This window comes from Pelodiscus sinensis, chromosome 8, assembly GCF_049634645.1.
Source record: "Pelodiscus sinensis isolate JC-2024 chromosome 8, ASM4963464v1, whole genome shotgun sequence".
Classification (NCBI taxonomy): Eukaryota; Metazoa; Chordata; order Testudines; family Trionychidae; genus Pelodiscus; species Pelodiscus sinensis.
Window position 1 is genome coordinate 12,784,155 of NC_134718.1, and position 19,339 is coordinate 12,803,493.

The 19,339-nt window shown below is 43.3% G+C and overlaps 1 protein-coding gene across 1 annotated transcript; it reads left to right on the forward strand.

Annotated features, from left to right (window-relative positions):
- Positions 1-2,854: 2,854 nt before the first annotated feature.
- LOC142830370 (homeobox protein SEBOX-like) lies at positions 2,855-8,111 on the forward strand. Its single transcript, XM_075934770.1, has 4 exons — positions 2,855-3,010; positions 3,448-3,641; positions 5,918-6,162; positions 6,259-8,111. The coding sequence occupies exons 1-4, from the start codon at positions 2,977-2,979 to the stop codon at positions 6,908-6,910; spliced, it is 1,125 nt and encodes a 374-aa protein (XP_075790885.1). The 5' UTR covers positions 2,855-2,976; the 3' UTR covers positions 6,911-8,111.
- Positions 8,112-19,339: the final 11,228 nt, after the last annotated feature.

Genomic DNA, 19,339 nt, shown 5'->3' on the forward strand with positions numbered 1-19,339 from the left:
TTCCTGCAATTGGAGCTCATTATCAGCCAGGCTACACTGGATCGATGGTGACCTGTTTTGATGAGAGATGGTGGTTTTGCACAAGGGGGAGAGTGGGGGGAGAGAGGGCCTTTGAAACTGCCACCTTGCATTCTGGAATCTCACTTTTGGGGGGTTTTTTTCTTCTTCAATAAAACTTAAATCTCCATCCATTAGCATTATAAAGAAAATCTTGGAAACATGGAAGTGTAAAGAATCTATATCTGAAACAATAGCTCTGGGAAGTGTGAACTGCTCTATTCATCTGGATGGTGTGCTATCCAAGGCCTTCTGAGACATCAGCCTGCTAGTCAAACTGCTGGTCACTGCACCAGTTTTGTTGCTAAGCCCAACTGTAGACAAGGAATCCCTCCCCTGACTATTCTTTTTTCCCTTGTCTCCCCTCTTCCAGAGCAGCAGATATGTAGGCCTAGTCTATACTAGTAAATTAGACTGGTGTGACTAAAACACTCAGGGGTGTGAAAAATCCACACCCCCTGGGCAGCCTAGTCAGCACTTTTGCCTCTCTGGGAGGTGGATTTCCTTTGCAGAGTGGGGAATCTCTCCTGTTGGTATAGGTAGTATCTATGCACTGATGTAGAATTTTAAGTGTAGATAAGCCCTCAGTCTGCTCCCATATTAATGGTAGGGCCATGTCATCCCCCCTTCAGCTCCAGCAGCTAGCACTCTTCTGGACTGTACTAGAGGCTGTCTGCAGACTCAGACAAATATCACAGCAGCAGCTATGCTGAGATTACATGGTCAAGATTTTTTGGCAGGTAGGGGCTAGAAACATGAATTAAAAATGAAGGTTTCAATTCAGACATCTTTACCAGACTGGAAACTGTAGCTCTACGCATACCCTGCTAGTGTGCTCATGCCTTAATGCAGACCTGCCCCATGGTTTATCTAAATCTCATAAAGGGAAGCCAAAGCAAGAACACAGCCTATCATATTTTAAATATGTGCATGAAATTCCATATGTACAGTCACACATAGGGGAGAGTGTGGCTTGTGGGCAAAATCTGGGAGATTTTAGGTAGATCTCAGATTGCTGTGCCCCCTTCCCCAATCTGAGCCCCACCTAAAATGTATTTATTTATCATTTGAATGGAAAGGAAAGTCTTCTGGAGAGTCCAGAGAATTGGTGATTGAAGATGGCTACTCTGAGGAAGAGTGTACAAATTGATGTGTAATGTTAATTACCCAGGTTATGGAAGTGATGGAATAAAAAAAAAACCATACAAACAAAACAAAATCACACAGGATAGGGATAGGGTAGGGAAGGGATTGTGGAAAGTCTGGTCCATTCCACTACTACAGAATTGTTGTCTAGACAGAATCACAAGTGTTTTTTCTGTTATCATATATGCTGATTCTGTTGGATAGCATTTTTGCCTTCTTTTTTCAATTACTGTCATACTGCTGTGTTTTTAAGTTGTTTAAACTGCTGTGTTGTGACCCAAAGAGGGCTACATTTCATATCTGTACTCAGCTTCAGTGTAAGCAGCTGCACACCCCAGATTTGCAAAATGTTTGGGGGTACCTTGGGATGAAAGGCATGTACAGTAATTATGTTGTTACTCTTGAAACCTCCTTTGTAATCACCTTCAATGGTCTTTTTTGGCAAATAATTACACAAACTAATTGACGCACTGCTATAGTAATCATTATTTCCCAATACTGTATATAACACAACATTGAATTTCATACGATCCCTGTTAGTGCATACATATATTGCCATTGGCCGCTTTATATAATTCTGATCTCTCTTTTAAGTTAATACTTCAGTCATGATTGTCATATTCCACCTTAGGCCCAGTTCTATAACCCTTATTATTAGGGACCATTCCTTGACTTCCTTTGAAGTACTCATGTGAGGTTCAGATTTGGGCCCCACATTCCAGAGGCAACTTAATTGAATGAGTAGGGTTTGGCCATAAATACATAAAACCATATCCTAGTTTGGGGTTCAGTAGGAAGTGCTTAATCAAAAGGCAACACTGAGTTTTGTTCTAAACTAGAGTTAAGGACTACAGGGTGTGACCCTTAAAGTGACTGAAGAGTTCATGTTCCACAGTATGTTTTTAATTTTAATCCATGTTTGGTAAAACCACTGACATTTTACCTACCTAATTTCCTTCATGCCGGGGTAAAACTCCCCCCATGGAAACAGAACTGAACTAACATTTTTAAATGGTTCCATTTTATTTTAAAGAAGCTGGAAAAACAAGTGATTATATCATAAACCAATACAATCTGAGTTTGTTTTTGTTCTAAAGGTATAAATCCACAACCAGGAAACCCATCACCATAATTAGAGCTCTACTAATGCTTAAGGGAGGCCTGGGTTTGCACAAACAATGCCTGTTCTGTTAGAGCATGAGACCTGCTTTGCTCACCTGGAATAAGGGGAATTTGGTTCTGAGAAGGTACAAGACTTTCTTTCCTCTATCCTTCCCCCTCACAAATTGTTATATAAAAGAGGGAGAAGTTGTTCCTTTGGAGATACTTTTTCCAGTTGCTAGTACTGGCTTCATATATGAGGGTTTAAAAGGCTCACTCAGAGACACTGTGGCTACTTCTTAGGGGACAAGATCTAACTTGTGTGTATTTTGGTGATTTGATTACAATAGAGGTGTGGGACACCTTTCTGAGTCAGACTTTAACTTAAGGGGGCAGCCCAACACAGCACAAGCCTACCAGTCAATTTTCCTTTTTAAATGGGTAACAAAATAGGACATGATAAAAGCACTTTGACCCTATTGGATGAAGGAGCTTGGGGGAGGGTTGCTAACTGCTGGGGTGAAGGGGATTATAAAATTGAATGACCCAATGCTCCAAAAAGGAGAAAGCTACAAACTAGTTAAAGCGGGTGGGGTCTTTTCTGCCTCCTGGAGTGAAGAGTTAAGACCAAAGCTGACTATTTTTGCACATCAGCCAGCTGCTAGCTCACAGATGGAAGCTGCCAAAGTGAAGCAGAGTGGTTCAGGTAATCACCATCTTCAGCTATTTCCCCCAAGTTTGGTTAACATGAAAGGGTGGCTTAAGTCTTGATGCTTTGGGTTTGCAACTGCATGGACCCTGTCTAACAGTAATGTCACAGGCTTTATGTCTGTAACAAAACCAGCGCTTTTAAAAACTGCTCTAAGTGAAGTGCAGCAGTTGAAACTTATGAGTGGCCCCATCCAGATCCTAAACCTCACTTGGAATTAGTTTGTGGTGGAGTCAAGATTGTAAAATCCGCTGTTTGGGGCTGGATGAAATCTAGACACGCATGGCACATAGGGGCCTAGACCATTAGATTTTTTCCCCCACCCTTCTCATTCTGCTAGCGGGGAAAGCGACCTGGCTCTTCACAGCTGCGTTGGGAAGGGGTACTCCTGGGCTTGTAAAAACTCTCCTGTTCTTGTCTTGCCTCCCTACAAGGAACAGCAGACAGGGTCACGCAACGCCCCGCTAGCTCCAACCCGCGGAAAGAGGGGGGCAGGCGGAAGCGGACCACGTTCAGCAAAGCCCAGCTGGACCTCTTGGTGAAGACATTTGATAGCGACCCCTACCCTGGCATCGTCGTGCGGGAGAGGTTGTCCAGCCTGACGGACATCCCCGAGTCTCGGATTCAGGTACGGCTTGCGGGGTCCCCGGGGGCCATGGCCCTGGCACGCTTCCCAGGGACGGTCACAACAAGCAAGGTGGAACTCGGCCAGTGAGAGGGTATAGCCTTGGTGTTGTGAACGCCACTGCAACAGTGACATGGCTCTTTCTTGTAACTTCAGGAGCCGATCTCGCTACACCGGCTCCAAGGACACTGGTACTGGAGGGTGGGAGTGGGGGGGCGGTTCCCCTTTTGCTGGCTGTGTCTTTAGAGAGGCGCTGGTCAAATGGTGCTTTGCCCTCCCCTTCTTTGGTTAGAGGGCCGGGACTAGAGCTACGCCTTCGGTTGTGCCGTGTAAAAGGGATACTGGGGGATCCGGATTGAGGGGGTGTCTCCAGCAGGAGCAATGCTGCTGCTCTCCTAGATGAGTTAGGGCTTGAGATCCGCAGAGGCCTGCCCCCACTTCTGTTTAGGGGGCAGGTGCAGCTTTAGGGACCGATTCTGCGGAGTCTGGAGATCTGTTCCCCTCCCTGAGCCTCTATGAGAGGCCCCAGGTGAGCCTGAGTCCCCATGGATCTCCTTCTTGGGAGCTGAAATATGAGACAGGGCACGGGGGAGGAGGGGTCCCTGAAATAGTTAAAATTTGCGGAGAAAGAACTGATCTCCTGATTCCAGGGTTTATTTGAAGGTGGGAAACATTTGCTTGTATGTTTCAAGAACTATTGTAGGGCCTCTGAAACCCAGTGTTGTATGCAACCCCAAATCTTACTCCTATAGCTGTGGGGACATCACAGATGCAGCAGAATTAATCATCAATCTTTGACTGAGTCCATTTGTGGAGTCACTATCAGGAAATGCCAGGTAGACTAGCAACTTTCAGGCAGGGGTACACCAAGTTCTTCCAAGGGTACATCAATTGTGCTGAATATTTGCCTAGTTTTACAACAGGCTAGTCTAAAAAAATTCTAGCCAAGTTAGCGGGATCTAAAATATCATATGGACAAGAGTTATTGGTACATTGCAGTTTATGGTATAAAGTACTGTAAGCACTATATTTATATTTTAACCAATTTATTTTATCATTATATGGTAAACAAGAGACAGTAAGCAATATTTCAGTAATAGCATGTTGTGATGCTTTCTTTGGCCTGATTTTGTAAATAAGTAGTTTTAGGTGAGGTGAAATCAGGGATGAAAAGAAAAATGAAACTCCTGAAATGGGTACAGTAGTGTGGAAAGGTTGAGAACTACTGAGTTAGACTACTGGGGAGACCAGTCCTTTGCCAACTTACGGGGAGCACAATATAGCCCTTTTGAGAAACTATCATTTGAATCTGCGGGGGAGGGAATTGTAAACAAACTCCAACTAAAAACCCTCAGGGTTTAGCTCCTCACAATGATAGGGAAAATAGAAATCTTGGAACCTGACTGAACTCTGCTACTGCCTTTGGGGGCAGAAGGGTTCACTTGGATCAGGGGTGGGAACCACTGTTTGCCCAACTCCCTATTTTTGAACTGGGTGGAAAAGGGACACTAAAGTTTGAATGTTGTTGTTGACTAAGGCTAAGTCTACACTGGCACTTTACAGTGTTGTAACTTTCTGGCTCAGGAGTGTGAAAATACCCCCCTACCCCAGACTTGCAATCTAGAGCATTGTGAAGTGCCAGTGTGAAGGTGGCTATAGCACTGGGAGCAAGATTGCCAACACTACTAGCTATTCCCTTAGTGGAGGTAGCTTACATAGTGCGGGGCGAGAACTCTTTCTGTGCTCTCATGGCGTGGCCACACTTCTAGTTTAAAGGGCTGCTGCAGCTGCACTCTAAACTTTTAAGTGTAGACAAAGCCTCTAGCCGGTAGTCAGCAAGAGTTACTTTTACCTCTTGAAACTTTGACAAGTTACAATTAAATCCAGCTCCAGCATTTGTTCATTTCAACCAGTGCCAGTAGTGTTGCAAATTCCTCAAAGAGCTAGTGTCAAGGACCTGCTCAAACTCCCACCAAAATGAATGGGAGCCGTTCTGTTGAGTTGAATGGGGCTTGTGCTCTCTAAAGAGTGCTGTAGTTTTCCTTGGCAAAATATTTCAGAGTGAGAGGGACATGAATACCTGGCAATTCAAATAGTTAAAGAAATTTGCTCCAAACTGGAAAATGGGGAGTTGGAATACTTTTTAAAAACAGGTACCAAATTGCATAGTCTTGACATAACTGACACAAATTGCATATAGTGGCATTACTGAGGAGTATTTGATCTTGTGGATATGTACCTCGATCATGATGGCTTACTTTCTGTTAATTCCCTCCCAGGTGTGGTTTCAAAACAGAAGAGCCAGGCAGCTGAACCATAAGAAGACTGATACCCCCATCTTTCCCAAAGCTGATCATGGCAACAAGAAGCTGACCCACTTCAGTGTCAACCTCGCAGACAGGCCAAAAATGGCAGAGACTTTTGTGTCTGGTCAGAGTCTACTCAATCTACAGCCATGTGTGTCAGAAGGGAATCTAAATGTTCCTAGTCAGCCCATACAGTATTCAGGGCAACAGCTTTCTAGGTTAGATGGTAATTTCAAGAGCTTGGGCAGCACTTTTAGATCAGGGACCCAATTCCAGATCCCACCAACTCATTTTGACTCTGTTTATGTGTCTAGAGAAAACCAGTTCGGTTTAGGAGCCACGGAGAGTCAAATTCAGCACCTCGTGCAACCACTGCAGCAACATCCATACTACCAAATATCTGTACCTGAAAACTACTACTCAGACACAAGTCTGTTCCAGGCTGCTTCCCTGCTTTCAGTAGGAAGCCTGCAGTGTGGTCAAGGTCCTCAGTATCCAGCAGCTAAAGAGAACGTTTACAGGATGCCTGTTGCTGTCAACTACTTAAACTCTAGCCAAGGAGTGATCCACGAGGAGGGTTCCTATGTCAAAGCAAGCACTGCTTATCATAATAAGAGTCCAGTTGCAGGCCATGGCGGAGGAGATGCCCAAGTAAAAGTTGAGCCTGAGCAGGCTCATTGTAACACCGATTCGCTGGTTTTTTCTAGTGTTACTTTTCCTCCTTCGATGTTTGTAAACTGTCAGGTGCCATCTCAGAGGACTCTGGTTCCTTTATCTGGGCAAGAACTGAAAGAAACAATGGATGAATTTGATCCTTGTTGGTCAGATATGAGAAACGAAGTCTTAGGCATGGGTCTAGATTTGCTCCTTGAAAATGAACAAAATGGAGAGTCAAGTGGTAGTAGTAGAAATTACCCCTTCACCTTTATTGACCAGAACTTAAGCTGCCACTTAGGTCAGACCTGAAAATGATTTGGTGGCTCATAAATTTGCATGATTGTCATCAAAGTGAAAGAGGGGAAAGTATAAGGAGTATTGGTGGCCAGTGTTTTTAGTGTTTATGTGACAGTCAGTAAGGGGTTGGGGGAAGCAGGTGTGTAGAAGGTGGATGCTAGAAGTAGTGAATAATTTCATCTGTGTAAGGGCATTGTCAACAAGCTGCTTGCAGTGATTTTCTATTAGTTTATTAGCCACCAGATAACTTACTTGGTCTGGGGACTGGTCACAGTTCACTGAGCAATAGTCTCTGATAATCAAATTTGTTGGTTAGCTTTGACTGAGGTATGGAATATGGGAGAAGTTTTAGGGGGTTACATCTGTTTCCTCATTGGAAGAATGTACCACGTATCGAGTGAGACTACTCATGTTGAAAATTCACTTTGTGTTCAGAATACTCTTATTTCTTTTATAATAGAAGAGGCAGAAAGACAAGAAAAGCAAGTAGCTTTTTTTAAACGAGCTCAGTGGAAATTGTGAGGATATATGGTGTAGTATTTTCTTACTTTGATGTGTGCCTTTAATTCAAGTCACCAGTATCCCCCTTTTCAGAGACCTATGTACTATAAAATGTAGATGGAGTTTTTCTTAAACGGCAATGTTCTGTGCATACTGGTATTCTAAGTGAATTGCATGAATTCTGCCCTAAGACAGGGGTTTCAAAACCTCATTATCTTTACCATATCTCTTGAAAAAGACGAATTAACATCCCTATAAAGTGCACTGCAACAGGAATTGAAGGCAAGCATCCCTATGCTCTGAATACTGTATTTTGGGCTTCACCTTGAAAAGACTGGGGCCCAGCTCCTTCTGCATGGTATTCTGGTGCCTAATTCCCATTGGATTTTAACTCAGTGAGTGCAAGGCACCAACATACCTTTAAGAAACTGCCTTGAGCTCAGAGTAGGCTACAGACTGGGCATCTCCCTGTGTTTGCATGAGGTTTGACTGCAGTCAAGCCATTCACTGGGGCTGCATCTGTGTGGGGCTCTGCTCAAACTTATGTAGTTGCAGGAGTGTGTCCAGGATGTTTTAACATCTCTTTCACATGAAACTTAAATGCTTAATTGCATAATGTTCAAAAAGTGACTACGGATACTTTTAAAAATGTTGACTTCGAACTTCAAAGTGTTTTAAATCAGTTACTTTATAAAATGAATAAGACACATAAGCTGTTTGTTTTTTTCTTTTTGAAATGGATGTAGCTGCAGAGAGGTAGTCCAGTGGCTTGTGTATGGACTGGGAATTAACACATGCAGAATTGTGGTCCGGGCTTTTGCGATAATTCCATCTCTGGCCTTGGACAAATCACTTAACCTCCCTGCTTCCATCATCTGTATATTTTAATGGAAATTATACTTTACCTCATAGGGGTCTTAGAATAATAGGCTAATGTCTAAAGCATTTTGCACACAGAAGGTACCATGTGAGGGCTAAGTATTGTATTTATTATGAAATGACTTGTTCTGAGGTTTTTTTTTTTTATGACCTGTGTGCTTCAGTAAACTTTGTTTCTAGAAGTGTGTTTGGTAATGCTTATTATTTGTCACTTATTTAATTTCTTGATCTTATGGGAGGGGGGCTTCTCAGGCATCTTCTAAAATGTTGCTGGTATAGATGTAGCTTTGGACAAGCAACCATGGCTCCCATTTACTACCCCTTTGTGATTGCTGGGGTAGTATGGGGCTTCAGAGCTTTAGCTCTGGGTATGTAGTGTATAGGGGGAATAGCTTTCTTCTCATTGATCAATCCTGTACTTTAAATATGAAAGCAAAGTTTATTACCTTTACTTCTCACAAGCATGTAATGTTTACTACACACAGAGCTTTGAACAGCAAATATCCATGGCACATGGCAGTGCTCTGTCCAAATGAGCTGATAATCTGGTGTGAATTATTTGTGGTCTCCTTTTGTTGCATATAACCTTTATCTTAGTGTCCTGTCTAGCATGAATTTCACAATAACAAAATCGGCTCAGACTTGTTAAATACAAACTCTCTCCTTTCTATTGATATTTAAAGGTTTTCCACAAGCTCTTCTTAGAAGATTTTATTAAATTATATTTACTTCTTGCATATAGTTATGTTCATAGCAAGGATTATTTTAAAAAATGGGGGGAAGGAAATTAGTCGGCTCTCTTGCACTATTTATTTCTAGATGCCCAGAAGAATCCTCAGGAGCTGGCTCATTGAAACACAAATGTCTGCAGGACCTAGATCTAAGTGGTCCATTTCCAATTATTTTATTATTCTATTTCATTGGCATCTAGGGGCCCCAACTAAGATCAGGATCCATGGTGCCGTTTCTGAAGAGATTACAGACAAGAGCTTGATCCTGCAAAGAAGCTCATGCTTAACTTTATTCCCATTGACTTCAGTGGGACTACTTCAGAATTATAGAAATTAAACATGCATACAAATGTCTGCAGGATTGGGCCTAAACAGGAAAAAAAGCTGGAAAGGGAAGTATAGGTCAGATCAGATGTATAGAAGTGTTTGTAAGTATATGCCCCATGTAGTGGGAAAGAAATGGGGCTTTATGCTTTTTCCTGTTCTACTAAAATAAAAAGTGTGGCACTTTACCATGTGATTAAAATGGTTTGTAGGAGGGCTATATGGAAACAGTATTTTATACCCTACTTTTTCTATGAGTCATCCCTGCTAGTGCTGCAGAGTGGATACAGAAAAAAGCTGGATTGGATAGTGCTTCAGGTATCATAAACAACACTGTCAGCTAAACTGATAGGCATAGCCATCAGCATTGAAAGTTGCACAAAGACAAAATAACAGAAAAAACAACAAATGGTCTGGTAGCACTTTATAGGCAAAGGAAACATGTAGATGGTATCATGAGCTTTCGTGTGCACAGTCCACTTCTCATGATACCATCTACATGTTTCCTTAGTCTATAAAGTGCTCCCAGACCATTTGTTACAGGGGAAAAGAAAATAAAAAACCAGACTAACTCGGCTACCCCCTGACGCTACAAAATCGCAGCTTTCTCACCAAATCCTAGGCTGAGTTTGCAGGACTTTTAGCTAAAAGAAAAACAATCTTTTTTGACTTTGGGCTCTCCCTTGGGCACCTCCCGCCCGCCTGCAAATGAACATGCGCTTCGCTTACAAGTCCCCTAAATGGAGCCCCGCCCCCCGGGAACAGCCCCGATCGCCCCAGCGGGACTAGTCGCGTTGCAGCAGGTTCAGCGGGTGCCTGATGACTTCGCCGCGCCAGGGTCCCAGCGCCGGCTGCCAGCCCGCCACGCGCCCCGGGAGCCAGGCGCCCCGCGAGTCGCGCGCCAGGCCCGCGGCCCATGGGCGGCTCCCGCCTTGCCCGGCGAGGGAGACCCGAGCCCACGAGCGTCCCGCCTGCAGGGGCGGCCGGGAGCGGAGCCCCAGGCGGGGCCCTGCCGCCGGGGAGCGAGGGGGACGCGCCGCCTTGAGCGCTGGGTCCGGTGGGAGCATTGTCCCAGGCTCTGCACATGCCCTAGAGATGCACTGGTTCTAAGGCTGCCTTTGCGGGTCCAAAAGATGCTTTTACCCTGCAAGAACTAAACGGAGTTAACTAGCCCAGTGTTTCTCACCCTTTTTATAAAGTACCCCCTTTAAAAAAATGGCAAGTACCCCCAGAACCTGCAGTTTTCAGACACACACTTTTTTTCTGCTATTGCAACACATTTGTTTAAACAACTTAATGGTAGCGGGGCGGGTGATGACATTTTGGGGTGTAAAAAAGTTCAAAAATAATAAGGCGCTGTAGAACTTAAAAGAAAAATTCAGTTTTCTCCAAATGTCAGTTGTGTTGACGTACCCCCAGACGTCTCTTGAGTACCCCAAAGAGTACTCATGCCACTGGTTGAGAAACATTGAACTAGCCCAATATGAATTCTAGCAGAGAGCAGCCTCTCTGGAACTTACTGTGGTGCAGTTATGTGATATCAACTGTGGGTGTGGTGTTGCTCATCTTGCATGGGATACACTGCAGTAAAAATGAACTGAATTATCACAAAAATTCCTTGTGGACACAAGGTACTAGGTTTTTACCACAAGGTAACTAACCTGCATTAGCTAATCTCAGGCTGTGTCTAGACTGGCAAGTTTTTCCGCAAAATCATCTGCTTTTGCGGAAAAACTTGCCAGCTGTCTACACTGGCCGCTTGAATTTCCGCAAGAACACTGACGATCTCATGTAAGATCGTCAGTGTTCTTGCGGAAATACTGTGCTTGAGGAAATCATGTGCGCAAGAGGGCCAGTGTAGACAGCACAGTGCTGTTTTGTGCAAAAAAGCCCCGATGGCTAAAATGGTGATCGGGGCTTTTTTGCGCAAAAGCGCGTCTAGATTGGCACGGATGCTTTTCCGCAAAAAGTGCTTTTGCGGAAAAGCGTCCGTGCCAATCTAGATGCTCTTTTCCAAAAATGCTTTTAACTGAAAACTTTTCCGTTAAAAGCATTTCCGGAAAATCATGCCAATGTAGAGGTAGCCTCATTGTTTAAAAAGCACATTTTTTGGCAGTGAAAACAAAGCCTGAAATTGCATTGACCTTAGAAAATCTTAGGAGCAAGTAATCTGCAGAGACTGGTGATGGGAAAAATGTGTCTTGATTGATATACAATGCACAGTAACTGTTTCATCTTTCTGTTCTTCAGTATCATGTAATCTGCCGTTCATATTTAGGGTACGTCTAGACTACATGCCTCTGTCGTCAGAGGCATGTAGATTAGGCTACCAGACATAGGAAAATGAAGCGGCGATTTAAATAATCGCCACTTCATTTAAATTTAAATGGCTGCCGTGTTGAGCCTACAAACAGCTGATCAGCTGTTTGTCGGCTCAGCGCGATAGTCTGGACGCGCGGGTGTCGACACCAAAGGCATTTGTCGACCACCCAGGTATGCCTCCTGGGATGAGGTATATCTGGGTGGTCGACAAATACCTCTGATGTCGACACCCGCGCGTCCAGACTATCAGCTGTTTGTCGGCTCAGCGTGGCAGCCATGTAAATTTAAATGAAGCGGCGATTATTTAAATCGCTGCTTCATTTTCCTATGTCTGGTAGCCTAATCTACATGCCTCTGGCGACAGAGGCATGTAGTCTAGACGTACCCTTAGGCTGGAATGGATCATTTGGCATCACTGTCCCTGAACAAGACTGCAAAGACAAAATGTCCACTCTAAAACCTGCTTCTAGTGAGAGGCTTCTGGGGTTGTAGGACTCACACATACCAGTGACTGGTTGTTTTCACAGCAACTTAGGCCATATCTACACCAGTCCAGGGACGGCCTGTGGACCTAGGCAAACTAAGCAGTTGCCTAGGGCGCCGTGGCCCCAGATGCCCGATGATGATGTCACAGGGCGCCAGAGTGCCCCGTGATTACATCACGGCCATTGAGGGCCATGCAGGTGGGGCAGCAGATTGCGCCTTCCACCTAGGGTGCCAGCTGCCACATCTGGCCTCGGGCCACTCCACCATAACTATACTGGCATAGCTAGCGTACCATTGCTATGCCAGAATAACACCAATACTGTAGACAGTTTAAATCAGTAGAAGGGTTTTTTTTTTCTGTCACTGGAATACCATTTTTCCTAGGCTTTGTCTACACTATGCAGCTTTTAGCGACACGATTGTGTTGCTGCAACCATGTTGCTAAAAGTTGGGGAGTGTAGCTTCTCTTTGTTGGTTCTTTTGCTGACAAAATACATCCACCCCCAATGAGTGGCATTAGCTTTGTGGAAAGGACAGTACTCAACAAAGCTGTCAACTAAGCGTTCTTCTTGACACTTGCTTTTGGCAAAACTTTTGTCTTTTGTGGGAGTGTCTTTTTAAAATCTCTGAACAACAACAGTTTTGTCATTCAGTTTCCAGTGTAGACAGTGGCTCTAGTGATGATAGCTAGGTGAACCCATACATTCTTCCATCTACCCAGGTACATCTACACTGGGATTAGGCTGACAAAGCTATGTTGTTTGCTGGTATGGTTTTGTCACCCCCTGACCCACATAACTATGTCAACCTAAGTTTTAAGTGTAGATCAGGCCCAAGATTACAAGCAAAGTGCTAGGCTGGTCCAATTGAAAGACAGTGGAATTAGCTGGAGCAATGCTTCTTCCCATCCTATGGCTCCTACATTTCTGCTGCTTATTTTACACGTTGTTTCCAATATTAAATTAGTCTTTCAGATTCAAATGCTGAAGCAAAGTCTGTTGTTTCTAGTATAGTGGGAAACTTGTTCTCTCCCCAGGTCAGAGACGTTGGCTTAGGACTGTCTGGGAACACAAAAGGTATTTGTTGGGCAGTCTGTCACTTGTGGGTTTTTTTACTCTTGATAGATGCCATAGAAGACTAGATAGTAGAAGACAGGATTTCTTCCAGGCTGCGAGAGGGAGCGAAGAGGAGAGGGGAAGAAGAAATTTAGGTCCCCTTTAGAGAGGGGACCTTGAGGGTTCAACTCCAGCTTTCCAACCTAAGCTTAACACTGAATTGTCATGTATTCACTTCCATTTCAACCTAAAATAGCTAAACCAATTAAATGATTAATGTTAGTAAGATATACTGGAAAATTAAACTAGTTGTTTGGAATCATATTTTGAACTGTGATTGTAGATGCCACTCCTTAGTCAGATAAGATGCAGTCATAAGTCATCTTCACAAACATTTAAGGTTAAATTCTTCCCTTAGTATGTGAAGGCATGTCTACACTGCAGGACAAAGTCGAATTAAGATACGCAACTTCAGCTATGTTAATTGCGTAGCTGAAGTTGAAGTAGATTAGCTCTGCTTTTGGCACTGTCCACACTGAAGAAAGAACACTCTTCCTTTGACTTCCCTTACTCATTAAAGTAGGGTTATTGGCATCAATAGGAGTGTGCCTCTGACTTCTAATTAGCTGTCTTTACTAGACCTGCTAAGTTGAGCCCTGGAAAAGTAACAGCAGCAGCTTCGATTTTTCCTCTGTAGTGTAGACGTACTGCTAGTGTAGAAGTCTCATATGCTTAACATATGCTGAATACCATCCCACTAGACATGACATTCTCAGTATGGGGTTTCTATTCAAAAAGGGAAAGGAAAAGAAAGGTATATACAAGGAATCCCAGTCACAATTCATTGTCTCTGACATTTGCATGCTCTACAAATTATTAAGCCCTTGTTTTATATTTTTCCCTCTAAGAATAGACTCAGGGTTTATCTACACTTGAAGCTGGAGATGTATTTATTTCCAAACTGGGTAGATTTAGGCATCCTAGGTTTCATAGAGCTAGCCTGCTACAAATAGCAGTGTAGCTGCTACAGCATGTTACACTTCTATTTTTAGCGCATAAACGTAAGCCATTTTAGCTCTCTCACATCTACTTGAGTTGGAAATTTCATTGCCAGCTTGAAGTGTACACATACCCTGAATCTATCCTGTTTTTAGTGGACTGCATAGTAAAAATGTTTTAAAAAGTAAAAATCACTTTACATACACACACATAGAAAACAATTTTCATCTGACAATCTCCAAATGCTTTATAAAGATAAATTACACCCAGATTAATGGCACATCAAGGGGAAGTTGCTTGCCCAGCATTGTGCAATGAGCGAGTCACAAAACAATAAAAAAGGTAAAGGAATGATAAAACTACTGGTGAGCTTCCACACTGCCACTTTTTGCTCAGGCTCACTAGCCTGATTGCCTGTACCATTATTTTGGTATCCCCCCAAAATAACTTCCTGTCCTAGTATCATGGTTTTTTTTCATTTTCTAAATGCTGGCTTGCTGCCTTGCTCCCCTCCTTTTTGGTGATCCATAGCTCTTATGGCAAGATGTTTCATGCCTTGGCAACTGTCTGGATTTTAAAAGCATGGTGCTGGATGCTGGAGAGTATAGTGTTCCCAAAGAGGTTAGATTTCTGAGTGGTGGGAGATGGACATTAGAGTTATCCGCCACTAGCTAGCATCTTTTAAACATGACTGCCCATGAAGGGCAAAACTATGTTCACTAATGTGTTTTTCTAACACAATGCATTTTCCCAGTGGGTCTTATGTGAATCATGGTGAGAAGGCAGGTAGAGGGGGCTAGCAACAGAGTGGCTCCCTTGGCAGAGTAAGATGGATGGACAGCATGTTCCAATAAGGGCAGAAAGTATTGCTTTTAAAGGGGGAGAAAACAACAGTGAAAATCAAGGGAGGGCTTCTGCTGTGGGAAGAGGAAAGGCCAGATGATTTGTCTCCAGTATCTCCAGAAAAAGCCTGGAGGCCAAGTGTACTTCTCTTCAGGAGCTTAAGGTTTGTAGTCAGATTTGGCAGACTATGCTGTTGTTTTCTATACTGTAATATATGTTCTATAGTGTTATGTGAGGTTGTGGCATTTTACAGAAATCAAAGAAGGTCCAAGCTGTTTTTGCAACATTTTCAGCCTGCTACTGTTAAGGTGCTGAGGCCCTCATGTACCACTAAAGAAAGTGGGAGTTGAAAGTGTTGATTGATCATGTAAGATCTGTGACCACAGAAAATCTGCGATAAAAAGAGGCGGGATGGGGGGAAGGATTATGCAATGTATATTAAGCACTTGTCCACATTGGGGATTTCAGAAGTTAGTGGCGAGACAAAATGCAGCTGCACCAGACCCACTGACATCAGTGGAGCCATTTGTGCATGTAGGGCCTGTAGGCCTCATCTGTCCCTGGAACACAAGCAATGGGCATGAGGACCCATCCGCATATCGGAAGGATATTTTTTGGGAAAAGCTGGATAGACAATGGTTGGTGCCCAGGAGAGGGATTCACTTGCAGGTGCAAATAATTGCATGGAAGAGAGCATGAGGGCAGTTCTGGATTTGATAATCCTGAGCTGCAGATATGCCCCCATTGGAGCCCCTTTCATGGCCCTGCCCCACCCCTGCACTGGGGGGCTCTCTTGGCCTGGAGCCCTGCCCCACCTTAGCTGGCCTTCCTTGAGAAGGGTGATCATCTGCAATCCCCAGGCCATTACTCCTTGTCTTCAGGTGGGATCTGTCACAAAAGAGGGATGTGTATGGGGGTTCCTACTAGCACTGCTCCGGCAGATTCATAATCGTTTAGTGACAGCAAATCCTCTGCAGAGATGGAGTTGGCATCCTTTCACAACAAAGTAATGAGTTTCAGACTTAATGACCCATGCAGATGAATGGTGTAGCGTAGCCCCCACCTCTCACAGCTATTGTTTCTGGCTGCCTGCAAACTCAGGCACTGCATCAGTAGCACACAGCACAGGTCATGTTTTCCTGCTTCAGGGGCCTAGGGTTTGTAATCAAATTTGACAGACTATGCTGTTGTTTTCTTTAGTATTCTATAGCATTACGTGAGGCCCTGCTACTGTTAAGGTGCTGAAGACCCTTTCTTTCTTTCTTTCTTTCTTTCTTTCTTTCTTTCTTTCTTTCTTTCTTTCTTTCTTTCTTTCTTTCTTTCTTTCTTTCTTTCTTTCACAGGATTCGTAAGAAAACTGCTTTGAACATCAGCACATGACTACATCTGAAATTTTAGGGCTGCACATATCTGTTCCTGCGTTTATTGACATGCATGGTCTATTAAACTAAGACATTCCCCTGCTCACACTTCTCTCCCTGACACACAACAAACTAACATGTGTGAAGCAAAATGCAGGACAATGTAGCACTTTAAAGACTAACAAGATGGTTTATTAGATGATGAGCTTTCGTGGGCCAGACCCACTTCCTCTGTCCTGCATTTTGCTTCAGCTACCCCAGACTAACACGGCTACATCTCTATCACTAACATGTGTGAGTAACCTTACTCAATGTACCTCTGGAAAGTACTGAAATACAATGGTAATGAGTGTGACATAAGAACTTATATAGATTAGAACGGGCACATTACAAATGCATTTTATTACACTACATTATTATAATGCACTTGAATGTGAAATCTTTTTGGAACTCTTCAGACATCCTCTGACCTTTTTTTTTTTAGGGGCATAGCTCTCTTCTGTTGCTCTCTGCATTGGTGTCAGGCCCAGAATCAAAGTGTTGTTGATTAGTAAATAATGGGCTGCAAATTTTTACACCAAGATAACGAGGTGTTTCAGATAAGCAGACATGAATTGAGCCCCTCTTTTATGATGTGTAAATATCTGAGGGCAAAGTTGTACCACTGATATTTTTTTTTAAACACAACTCCCTATTGGAAAGTTCTGCTTAAAAAACTGGTAAGGGGATATGAATCTAAGAAGTGTTTACTGTATGGAATTAGAGATGGTTGGTTCTTAATTTACCAGCAGATCAGTGAATATTTTACCTGTGGAAGTTTGGTAGCAGTAGTGCATTAAGCAATTTGATTAATATGTGAAACAAGTTGCTTGTTCACTTGTCCTCCCATCAGGGAGAGGAGTGTGACCAGTGGAATGTGTTGTTTTAGTAGGATTTTTCATATTGTTGCGTACGGTGCTTTTTTGTGATGGTACTGCCTGGTACGCAGTACCAGCACTTCCAGTCAGAGCTCAACAATTTTTCCCCTGGAGTACCAGCACCTTTAAAAAAAATTTTTTTTTAAAGCACTGGTTGTGTATATATGAACAGAAAGTAATGCTCAGTGACACTGTGTGCTGTGCAACTCAAGGCCTGCCTTTGCACCTTCCGGAATTTGAGCTGCTCTGGTGGCTGATGCAGACTATGGCATAAATTAGAGCAGATGTAGAACCTTTTCCCTTTAGTTTCCCCATAGCTGCTAGTGGCCTGCTTTTGCACAGTATTTCCTGATCCTTGTTACCCATGGCTGCTCCACAGCCTGTCTCTGATCCTATGCAGTCTCTGTACTGTAAGTATTTTTCTGGGTATTTCCTGACTGTTTCTGCTCTCTTGGGCCCTGTTACATCTGCAGACTGGCCTCCCTGAAATCCATAGCAAAACTACTGTAGTTTTCAGTGATTTAGTCCCCGATTCCTGCAATTGGAGTTCATTATCAGCCAGGACACATTGGATCAATGGTAACCTGTTTTGATGAGAGGTAATGGTTTTGCACAAGGGGCAGGAGTGGGGAAAGAGAGGGGCCTTTGAAACTGCCATCTTGCTTTCTGGAATCTCACTTTTTGGGGGTTTTCTTCTTCTTCTTCTTCTTCTGCAATAAAACTTAAATCTCCAGCCATTAGCATTCTCAAGAAAATCTTGGAAACATTGAAGTGCAAAGAGTCTGCTTGGCAATGTATCTGAAACAATAGCTCGGGGAAGTGTGAACTGCTCTATTCATCTGGATGGTGTGCTAACCAAGGCCTTCTGAGTCATCATCCTGCTAGTCAAACTGCTGGTCACTGCACTAGTTTTGTTGCTAAGCCCAACTGTAGACTCCCCTGACTATTCTTTTTTTCCCTTGTCTCCCCTCTTTCAGAATAGCAGATATGTAGTCTATACCAGTAAATTAGACTGGTGTGACTAAAACACTAAGGGGTGTGAAAAATCCACACCCCTGAGCAGGATAGTCAGCACTTCTGCCTAGGGGAGGTTGATTTCTTATGCAGAGTGGGGAATCTCTCCTGTTGGTATAGGTAGTATCTATGCACTGATGTAGAATTTTAAGTGTAGATAAGCCCTCAGTCTGCTCCCATATTAATGGTAGGGCCATGTCATCCCCCCTTCAGCTCCAGCAGCTAGCTCTCTTCCGGACTATACTAGAGGCTGTCTGCAGACTCAGACAAATATCACAGCAGCAGCTATGCTGAGATTACATTGTCAAGATTTTTTTGGCAGGTAGGGGCTAGAAACATGAATTAAAAATGAAAGTTTCTATTCAGACATCTTCACCTGACTGGAAACTAGCTCTAGGCATACCCTGATAGTGTGCTCATGCCTTAATCCAGACCTGCCCCATGGTTTATCTAAATCCCATAAAGGGAAACCAAAGCTAGAACACAAATGATCATATTTTAAACATGTGCATGAAATTCCATATGTACAGTCACACATAGGGGAGAGTGTGGCTTGTGGGCAAAATTTGGGAGATATTACGTAGGACTCAGATTAATGTGCCCCAATATGATCCCCACCTAAAATGTATTTATTTATCATTTGAATGGAACGGAAACTCTTCCGGACAGCCCAGAGAACTGGTGATTGAAGATGGCTACTCTGAAGAAGAGTGCACAAATTGATGTGTGACAAACTGATGGCTACATTTCAAATGTGTACTCAACTTCAGTGTAAGCAGCAGCACACCCCAGATTTGCAAAATGTTTGGTGGTACCTTGGCATGAAAGGCATGTACAGTAATTATGTTGTTACTCTTGAAACCTCCTCTGTAATCACGTTTAGTGGTCTTTTTTGGCAAATTATTACACAAACTAATTGACCCACTGCTATAGTAATCCTTATTTCCCAATATATAACACAATATTGAATTTCATACCATCCCTGTTAGTGCATACATATATTGCCATT

What these genes read in the sequence shown, in the direction of transcription:
- LOC142830370 (XM_075934770.1), top strand. Translation starts at nt 2,977, where the DNA reads ATGGAAGCTGCCAAAGTGAAGCAGAGTGGTTCAG. An exon ending in TCCCCGAGTCTCGGATTCAG is followed by an intron (nt 3,642 to 5,917) that starts GTACGGCTTGCG and finishes ATTCCCTCCCAG; the next exon opens with GTGTGGTTTCAAAACAGAAG. An exon ending in TCAGGGCAACAGCTTTCTAG is followed by an intron (nt 6,163 to 6,258) that starts GTTAGATGGTAA and finishes TTATGTGTCTAG; the next exon opens with AGAAAACCAGTTCGGTTTAG.